At 44.7% G+C, this 10,308-nt stretch overlaps 1 protein-coding gene across 1 annotated transcript; it reads left to right on the top strand.

Annotated features, from left to right (window-relative positions):
• Positions 1-4,264: 4,264 nt before the first annotated feature.
• USP50 (ubiquitin specific peptidase 50) lies at positions 4,265-9,799 on the top strand. Its single transcript, XM_076348661.1, is given in 8 exon segments — positions 4,265-4,527; positions 5,402-5,611; positions 6,048-6,243; positions 6,873-7,070; positions 7,610-7,752; positions 8,881-9,013; positions 9,463-9,618; positions 9,620-9,799. Coding segments are annotated over 8 exon segments (1,344 nt in total). The 3' UTR covers positions 9,665-9,799.
• The last annotated feature ends 509 nt before the right edge of the window (positions 9,800-10,308 follow it).

Below are 10,308 nucleotides of genomic sequence, written 5' to 3' on the forward strand. Positions count from 1 at the left end.
AAAATAGGCAAAGGTGAGTCTCCTGGGGAGCTGGTTTCCCAGCTGCTGCTCAGCAGCCATGTGAGTTCGGAAAAGGAGGGATTTGGTTTTTAAGCCTGCGCAGTGATTTCCTACACTTTCATTCCTCGTGGTTGCATCTCGCTTGATGCCACAACACTTAACACTGCAAGAATTTGGAGGGGGGAAAAGACTACAGCTGAAAACTTGGTAGTAACAGTTCATGTTGAATGTTCCTAAAAGATCGATTGGAAAAAAATATGCATTTTTTTAAAATATAACAATGCTGCTGAAAAGACTTCTGACCATTTAATCTTTCTTTTTACAATTAACGCTTTTCCTTGCAAGTAATCCATTTTGTGGTGAGAGTAATGGTAAGTCAATTCTCAGCCCCTGAGCTCGCAGTAGGTAGCACTGGTGAGGATTTGTATATCGTGCAATGTTAAAATGGTAGATCAAGGTCTTGATTTGGATTCCACAAAAAGTAGGAACAAGGTGATGCTTTTGCCTTCTTGAATGATGCACGTTAGCATCGCTGATTTTAGTGCTAAGAGTAAAATTCAGCTATATGGATTTATAGTCTTTTAAAAATACAATATATTTAATGATTTCAGTGATTTATAGTTTTCAATACAAATTTTGTTCTACCTGCATGACAGCTATTACAGATGGAATTTAACTTATTGTTTCCCAATAAGGGTTTCAAAAAGTGCTTTTTAACGCTGCCGACAGCCTGTATATGACCATAGTACTTTTCAATACGTTTCTTCAAGTTATCTTCCTTCTTTTCTTTAATGTGTTCCCCTCTGTAGGAAGGCAGGACTCTGACTTTTGGTAAGAATGTTTTTAAGAATTAGTAGAGGTTGAAACAGCCCAGGTTAATGCTGCCAACTGCCGAATAGTTTGCAGTGTCATTGTTCCCTGTCCTGCAGAAGAGAAACGGATTACTTGGTTCCTTCTTTCTGTTCTCTGTATGTTTTACAACATCTCTTATTTAGTGCTCTGGCTCTAAACAAATAGTTGGCTGTGCTCGTGCTCGTCACTAATGGAGTGAAATCAAGATACAATTCCTTCATATCGGCTACGGTGGGGCCAGAACTTAAGCGCATCAAATAATTACTCTAGAAAATACTGTGGTCGCGTGCACTAGCACATCACTGTAAACACAAAGCTTGTGAAGAATTTGTAGCTGCTAAGCCTTTGGGGGTCGTAATTTATATTTGTGCATTTGCTTTTTTTTTTAGGGCAGATGACGAGAATATTTAGTCCAGTAACAGGAGCTTGCCAAGAAAATCGAGGAGCAAGTTCCTGACGTGGAGATTCCAGATGAAGTGGGCAGGAAAGGTAAGATATGCCGGGGGTATAGGGCTAATTACTGCTTCATTAGTAATAACGAAATATATCTCAGTATTATTTAACCGTGCAGAAGGGTGAAGGCATGTCAGCATGTGTTGTTGCGTTACACCAGAAGCTAAATAAATAAATAAATAAATCCAGGCAGTGGTTTTCCGTGTTTGTGCCATCTGCTGTATTGTTGGTTTTGTGCTAAGTATGAGATGCAGATAGTGATATCGGTAGTAGTAGAAGTGGGAACTAAGCCCCAACAATTGCTGAGGGGTGTTGCACAGCAGGAAGAGGAGGATTAGGACAAATTGCTCTTTGAACAGCACCTGAAAAACTCTTTCCCGCAGGGAGCTTTGAAGTCAAGAAAAATGGCAAGCCAATTATTTTCTGAGATTGAAACTTCAGGCTTTCCCTTTTCAGAAGATGTGAGTAATGACCATTGCAACCAGCGGCAGCCCGCTCTCATCTTGTTTCTACAAAAATGCAATTAACTGCTAACAAAAGCTGCCCTTGGACGGTGACGCTAGGCAGGAGGAAGCTTCCGCGTCCCTCACGCCCTTGCTGCAACCGAGCAGATCTGTTGCAGAAGTCTGCTAGAATTCTGTTTCTTCAAGTCAGATGTTTGTGGTCATTCCTCAGCCTCTGCCGTGGCCTTAGCTCAGCCTGTCCCTAAGCTTGCATGAAACGTCTGACATCCTCCATCCCACATGAGTATCAGCCGGTATGTCCTTCTGTGAAATCCATGGTAGAAATTAGGGTGTTTGTTCTAAGTAAGACTTAATAACTAGTATCATCTGGCTCCTGTTCCACTCATGTGTGGAGACTGGGGTGGGGATGGGCATGGGCATCGCCTGAGCCCGAACAGGCGGTGGGAAGGGAGCAGCAGTGTAGAGCAGGAACCGGGATGCGGCTCGTGAATCAAATCTGCCGGTCGTGTGGAGAGACCAGGGGTAGGAAAGACACGCCGCGAGCAACTAGGAACATGGATAGACGAGTACTGGAAGCACCTATGTCAGTCACCAGTGACAAAAATGGTTCATGGGAAGACAGAAGAATAAAACCAATTTAAATTATTGGTTATCTTTCTTTGAAGGGATATTTATAACTGCATGACAGGTAAGCTACTGACCCAAAGCCAGAAAGCCTTGTTAGCCCTTTCTTACCCTAACAAAATGTGAAGCTACACACCCCATCATCAAAATATCATAGTTTTGATTTTGACTTTTCTTGGTTTGCTTTTTTAGACTGGAAAAGCTGCTAAAATGAAGGATAAAGGAGACACTGAGAAAAAAAAAAATCACACAAAGCATCAAAAATTCATTAGCTGGGGGAAGAACGCAAGCTGCTGGAAATGTACCCTGTATTCCAAACTAGGAACGGATACTTGCCATGACGGTTTTTGTCAAAAAGAAGATAAAATCAGGAAAATATGGAGAGTCATCCCCTTGAATACACAATCTAAGTGGCTAAATTCCAATAAAGTAAAATGAATTCCTTACTGTTCTTGTCCTTTCTTGATATTTTCTCCAATGTTGCAACTGTCCTAATTCCCATTTGAATTTTATTTCCGTATTAGTGTACATTATTAGAAGTTCATTCATACTTTTTTTCCCCCCGAAGGGCTGCAGGAATAAGCAAGGGGCCTTGGAATCGCAGAAACGTTGGAGGTGCTCTCACAGAAATGAGAATGAAGGCTCCATCAAAACAGGCTTTCAGAGAACTTACCAGACTCCTATACTTCTGTACAGACGACAGACGTATTACGGGCTTCAATCCATACCTGCGCAGAGACAAGAGTGCATAAATACTCTGCGTGCGTAACGGCAGTGTCTGCTGTATTTCAATTATCCAAAGCAAAACAAGCCAAGGGCAGCTGGTCTGCAGCAGGCCTTTTGATAAATCTGCAACGTGTACTTGTCTCTGTGTTTTCCCTGTAGCCCTCTGACGAAGTACCTCCGTCTAGGTCCAAACAATCACAGTCCCACGGGGGAAAACGCGTTGCATTTCCACCTCGTGTTTTGCATATTTGAACTGAATAAATTTGCAGAAAGAGGCAGGACTGAATTCCTAACTAGTTGAGTTGTCCACAAAACTTAATTAAACAAATATTTCGGGGTGGGGGAAAACACTCCACCACCTGAGAATACACTTACGTGTTGGTACCTATTCAGGCATTTGTACGTATTTGTTAAAAGTTTTAGGTTTAACCCACGGGATTATAATTTAAAAACATTTGAAACTCTTGGTAAAGTACGTACAATATTACAGTTCCATTTACAAAAGTGTAGATCAGATTTTGAATAGTAGGGGTGGGCGTTGCTTTTGTATCTCAGTTTGCAGATACGCAGTTTGGGGAATTAATAGCGGTGACAGCAGATAAACTGTCCAAAGGGTGCTGGGAGACATCCTTTGCTTGAAGCTTAACAAGTGAGATAATTAGGGATTTTTTTTTTAACGGCTTCCCGGGCCTCTTCTGTGGATGCTTGTTACTTCCTAAACTGTTTGTTACATAGGGAACACCCGCTGCTCTTCAGCGGTGTGTGAAATTCAGAGATCAACTGCACTGTCTCATCAGCGAATTAAAAAGACACTTCTCTGCCACTACCCTTTTTCCCAGGAAAATTTTCTAAACACGAATGAACTAATTCAGTGTGATGTTTTGAGGTAGTTCCACCTCTTTATGGTAAACACCCTCAGTCATCTCTGCCCTTCCCTCGGAGCGTGGCAATAATAAACGCTAATACAAGTATGAGCAAACACGAATAAACGTGGGTCGGGCTGAAGCTCTGCCCAGTGGAATGGGCGGGTGCCCGTCCCTCCCCAGGCTTGTTTTGGGTGGCGCGTAGGAAGGAGATGGAGGCTGGTCGGGCCGGGCGCGTTCCCCTGGATGAGAACCGATGGAACTGAACTGCATCACAGAGCGATGGGGCGAGGGGAGCCCAGGGGACGGGACGCGCGGGACCGTCCTAGTCATGCCATGAAACTGGGCGGAAGAGGTGATGGTATGAAGAAACGAAGGCAAGAGGCGAGCTGGGGCAAGCACAGGCTCCCTGCCAGGCTGCCGGTGGCTTCCCAGCCATCTTCCATACCCCATGGTCCCAACATGTCTTCTCCTCCGAGCTGGTGTTTCTCGGAGATGACTATAAAAGATGGAATTAAGTGTTTTCATAGGAGACTGGTCTATAGGTAGAGCTGTTGGGAAACGTTGGCTCTGCTGGTATTGAAATTTAAATGGAAACAGTTTTGTAGTTGTTTTGTGGGTAGCAGATGATAGAAAATGGCTGTCGGCCTGGGAGGTCTCCAGATAATGGGAACTTGGGCACGTGTTGTTGAGCTGAAGGGGAAGAAAAAAAAAAAAGGCTTTTCTTGTCCACAAAGACTGTTGAGATTTCAGAATTTTCCCTCTTTCTGCATCAGAATAAAATAGCGGCCTTTGAAAATTCAACATCAGTGAGCGGATCTGGGTTGTGCAGGGTCTGTGTTCAGACCTCTCTTCTGCCTAATTAGGGATGGGGACAGTTTGGTCCAGGACAGACTTGTGCAGCAAGAAAACAAACCTACTAAAATTTTCTTAATGTGAATTAAGTAACATTTTATGGAAAAACTCTAAAAAGCAGCCTGTTTATAGTAGTATCTGGACTGCAACCTATGGTTTTAGAAAATACATAAGTACCAGACCACCGAGGAAATGAAATGTAATATGCATTCTGTAGGGAGAAATGCTGAAGATGATAGCTAGTTACAGCTGGTTACAGTTTTTGAGTGATTTTGTATGGAGTCAAAGACTGAGTGGAACTTTAGGAATAACTCTAAAACCCCAGGTGTTGAAATGACAGCTCTTAGTGATGTACCTCACCCTATTGGGAAGAGCTTAGTGTGGGAGATTATCATAGAGAGTCTTTACCGCTGTATTAGCTTGATGAAAGCGAATGTGACTGATGAAGAAGATTCCTGAAACAGCAGGAAACGTCTCCTCGAGACAGTACCGCTTTCTAAAAATCGTAATACAAAAAGCACCGTAGCATTTTAGATTTCCAATATTGTGGGCTTTTTTCCCTAGTAGGCAGAAGCACGACTCCGTTTGCTTGGAAAGCATGAAGTATTCCTGCAAGGAACCGCTGGAGGAGACGAACAGCCAGTGCCCGGGGCTCACCGGCCTGAGGAATCTGGGCAACACATGCTACATGAACACAATTTTGCAGTGCCTCTGCAGCGTGCCACCGCTTGTGGAGTATTTCCTCTCAGGAAAGTACAAAGCAGCCCTATGCAAGTAAGTTGATTTATTCACCCTACTTACTTACATTTTTCTGCTCGGCGTTGCCGTTTTCCTTCCAAAGGACACGCGTTGTCATGAGAGTGTCCGGGGCAGCCACCTGCCAGCTCCCCACCAGGCAGTTACAGTCACACTGGCCACAGGCTGGTTTCCTTCCCCTTCCTCCGAGTCGTTTCCTTGCTGGGTGTAACTTCAGCATTATACTTTTTTTTTTGTCATTTTGATGGTGACACCAGTTTCTGTCATTGCTGTCTCGATGATGATTCCTACTACTTTCTAGTACCTGCAGAGTCCCTCAAACCAAATGACAGGCTGTCAGAGCTCTACTGTACCTGCGTATATTTTCTAAGTTTATGTATCATGCTCTCATTTGAAGGTAGAGCCACCATCTTTTCATACTTTACCTGAAATATTTATGTTTATTTTTTCCAAGCGAGAATGGCGAGTCTGCGACTGCCTTTGGCTGTTTGATGTCCGATATGTGGCTTGGAGAGTTTGACTGTGTTTCCCCGGAGGTTTTTCATTCAGTCCTTGGGAAGCGGTACCCGACTTTTAGCAAGAGGACTCAGCAGGACGCGCAGGAGTTTCTGATCTGTGTGCTGAACGAGCTCCACGAGGCTCTCAAGAAGGTAAGAGCCCCGCTGTGGTGTTTTGGGGACCGTAGCTGTTTCCTCTTTACATTTCATGATTTAGCGTTCCATGTAATAATTGCCCACCCCCCCCTCTGAACTCCATGGTGCGGCTGCTAAAAATTGTCATTTTCTTCCTTTGTTTCATACCCACGTACACACAATAATTCACTTGCTTCTTGTCTAACGCTACGTCAAGTTGCAGCCCCCATCTAAACGATAATGCTGTCTGCAGCTCCATTGTCCTCACCTCTCCCTCCCCTTGCTCCTTCCACGCTTTACGTTCTTCCCCTTTTTCATCTGCCTGAAATCTTCATGTCGGCCGTGCCCCCACGTCTGCCTTTCTCTTCTTCAGATCCACTGATAAAGAGCTTGCCTAGCGATTAAATCACTCCCGTCTAACGTCCAGAATATTGTATTTTTGTTTAATTTCTCTCAGAAAGGGAATCTAGCTTACTCTGCAAGTGTGAGACATCAAGTAAATTAATGGCATTTTAGAGCCAGGTTCTGAGACGCGACTGCTGGCCCACACAGGCAGTGGGCAGCGACCATTAAAACCCAGTGAAGGCACTTCCGAAACAGCTGGTTACCTGCATTTTGTTAATATGTTTTTTTTTCCTTCTGTATAGTCAAGCAAAAGAAGATGCGTAACCGATGCAAACGCAAGCAGAGAGAGTGTCAGTGAAACATCTATTATCACACAGTTATTTGAGGGACAACTCAGTTACGATGTCACGTGTCTGGAGTGCAAGACCACCACCGACAGACCCGAGAGCTTCACCGTTCTTTCCCTGCCCATCCCTTCCAAGAGCGCGTGCTCGCTGCAGGTACGACTGCTAATACGTTCCCGCTTCATGTGGGAATAGGTGGCTTAGACTAAGCCGTGTTATCAAAAAGATGCAGGTTTTTAGTTACTTTGGTTTCCTGGGCACTAATGGATCGTCTCTGAACCGCTCAGAGAAGCGGGGTGTCTGTGCTGGGCTCTGGACTGCAGAAGCGTAAGGTTATGGGAGCAACGCTCCTGAGTTGCCATGGGATGAGGGACGTGAAGATTGTTCAGTAGCAACCGTGAGGGTTCCTTTCACTCGTCAAAGTGTTTCCTCATTTTTTTGGGGAAAAAGGAAGCCAATGTTGGCTGCTTTCTCTTCCAAGTGTATTTGTAACGTCAGCCTTGCTACGTCATGCTTCGATTAGGAAGAGAGCTCCAAAATATAGAATCATAGAATCATTAAGGTTGGAAGAGACCTCTAAGATCATCGAGTCCAACCATCAAATGGCAAATCCTTCTCTTATCTTGCTTAGGGTCTTCAGGGGTAGAGATCTGTTTGATCAAATGATATACACATTTTTTTTTTTTCTTTGACAGGACTGTCTCAAATGCTTCTTTCAGCAAGACACACTGACTTGGAACAACCAAATCCACTGTTCCTGGTGTGGAACTAAACAAGATGCTGCAGTAAAGGCCACCATAACCAAGGCACCGCAGATCATTATTTTTCACCTGAAGAGGTACAGACTATATGGGGTAGGATACGGCCGTTTACCTGGGATTTGTGAGACACGAAGGACAGTCACTTGCATTTGCACAAAAGGAAAAAAAAAAAAATCACTGCAAATGGGTGTTTTCAGTGCTTTTGATACCTGGAAGCTAAGTGGGCAGTTACAGAAATAGACCTGTCAAACGTGCAAGCTGCATTCCTGAAGTCTCAGACAAGGTGTTCTGTCTTACCCTGTACTCCAGCCCACCAAACTTCACTCCCTACGTTTGGGATCTCTTCCCCAAAGGGAAGAAAAACTCCCCCGAGGCGCGACTGACTGCAGATTAGTACAGCGGTTCGTATGGTCAGACATCCCTGCGAACACGAGTTCCCGTGGCAAGCAGGAGAGCTTGTGACTTGGGTTCTAAGTGCAGGACTGAAACAGGGCGTTTCACTTGTCATTATTGCAGCCGAGACGCTGTATTTTTGTTTATCCCTTAACTAAATCAGGTCTAAGCAACTATGTCTACTCAAGAGAGCGGTGCATCGGTGCAAGAGCTCCCAACTAGCAGACTTTACTAGCATTGCTGGCCAGATGCTGAATTTATTCTTAAGAATTTATTAACAACTTCCCACCTATAAAGAAAATTACTCTGGGATGATTTGGCTTCCCAGAACTATGTTACATAAAGTTATTATTTAATTTCCCACTCAGCACCTGCTTTCCTTGACACGCTCAGACGAACGTGTGGTCCCCAGCTGCAGCCCTTGGCCGCATTATAAAAGTTTGAAAGTGTAGTGGTGTACTGAAAGTTACGGAGGAAAGGGATGGAGCCTGGCACGAAAAGAAGAGCTGACAACAGTGCAGTCCAAAACATTTAGGACACAGTAAAAGCGAGGCAGAGATTTGGCTTCTGCCGTTTCTAGTAGACGTAAGGATCAGGAAGCAAGATCTTTGCTTTTCTTGCTGGACAGCTCTTGCGGGTTTAGTGCATCTTCTGTCAGCTTACAGTAGCACTCACTGTTAATACAGACCTTTATTTCAAAATGCTGGGTAGTCGGCCGTTGCTCTTCCCTTCCCCTAGGGAAGTCAGTCAAGCAACCACAATATAAGAAGGAAGTTGAGGGTTATTTAAAACAGTTCAAAATTTTATTCCAGGTTTGAATGGCAAGGCAAACACAAAAGGAAACTCCTAACCGACATCTGCTATCCGCTCAGCAACCTGGATCTCTCGCCTTACAGTTCCCCACTGCTCTGCAAGGACACAGAGTACAGCCTGTGTGCTGTAGCGGTGAGCTTCGCCTTTCCTGCCTTTATTTGTAGTGCCCTGCCTCAGGCAGCGGATGAGGCCTGTGATCGGAGCGAGTCGCCTCTGTTCCAGGCACTTACCTAAAAATTGCAGTTAGAGCATGTGAGGGAGCATGGTTCCACTTCGCTTCACTAACAGTGTGCCAGTAACAAGGTTTTTATATCTATGATGTGTGTGTGTGTGTGTGTGTGTGTGTGTGAGAGAGGGGGGGGGGGGGGGGGGGGGTCATATACTTTTTTTTTTTACCTGCCACGGACATAGTCCAGTGGCATAACCAAAGAAGAGAGAAGTTACCGCTTCTCTCTCCTTCTCCCCGCCACATCCCAATTTTAAGAAGCATGCACTCTCGGCCCATCATGCCTGGTTGGAGCCTCCTCAGCCTTTTCAGCATAAACTCACAAGCTGACCCTGCCTGGATCCTTATGTTACAGAACCACTCTGGTTTTCTGGATGGTGGCCACTACACGGCGTTCTGCAAGCACTCGCTCACCAAAAACTGGTACAGCTTTGATGATGCACAGATCACCGAGATCCCCAATTCCTCAGTGCAGACTGACACAGCTTATCTCCTATTCTACACCTGTCAAGGCCTTCTCTGCACCCACTAAAAAATCTGCTAGCCCTGGAAAATGAACAGTGAGTAGGCCAGCAATTAGAATTCATCGGCAGCATTAGCCACGTCCTGTTTCATCAATAAACCGGAGCATTTGCATTACCTGATCGTCTGTCGTGGTCCTTCAGGAAGTAACTCCTGGAGGGAAGAGTTTCAGCTTCCGAGCCTGTTAGGGAACGTGCATCCGCTCCGTTTGTACAAGGTCTAATGGTTGTTTTCTGCGACCAACCTCATCCATCCCTCAAAAGAACACAAATGCTGAGCATACAGAGGCACTTACCTGAAAAATTCCTGTTTCTCTGTTGGTTAAGTAAATTATGTCATTTTCAGCTGCCTTTCAGAAACTGACAGTAGGATTACTAAGGTGAAATCATACGATCAGGCCACTGAGGGTATATGTTTCGGAAGAGCAGGGGATGAAGTGACCGTTAATAGAAGAGAAAGAAAAAGGCATTATTCTAGTACTGTCGTTTTTGTCCCTCTAGCGCTGCAAATTTGTTTGCGGCTTGCAAGCTTCTGGAAGACAATCGGTCCTGGTCTTAATTCCATCAGCAAGACGCACGCATGTAGACAGATAAAAGCTCGGAATGTAGGATTTGAGTTTCTGAATGCCAACCTAATTGGAGAGGGAAAACTAACCCAAATCCAGAGCAGGGAAATACAC

Source organism: Aptenodytes patagonicus, chromosome 10 (assembly GCF_965638725.1).
Source record: "Aptenodytes patagonicus chromosome 10, bAptPat1.pri.cur, whole genome shotgun sequence".
In the NCBI taxonomy this organism is placed as follows: Eukaryota; Metazoa; Chordata; class Aves; order Sphenisciformes; family Spheniscidae; genus Aptenodytes; species Aptenodytes patagonicus.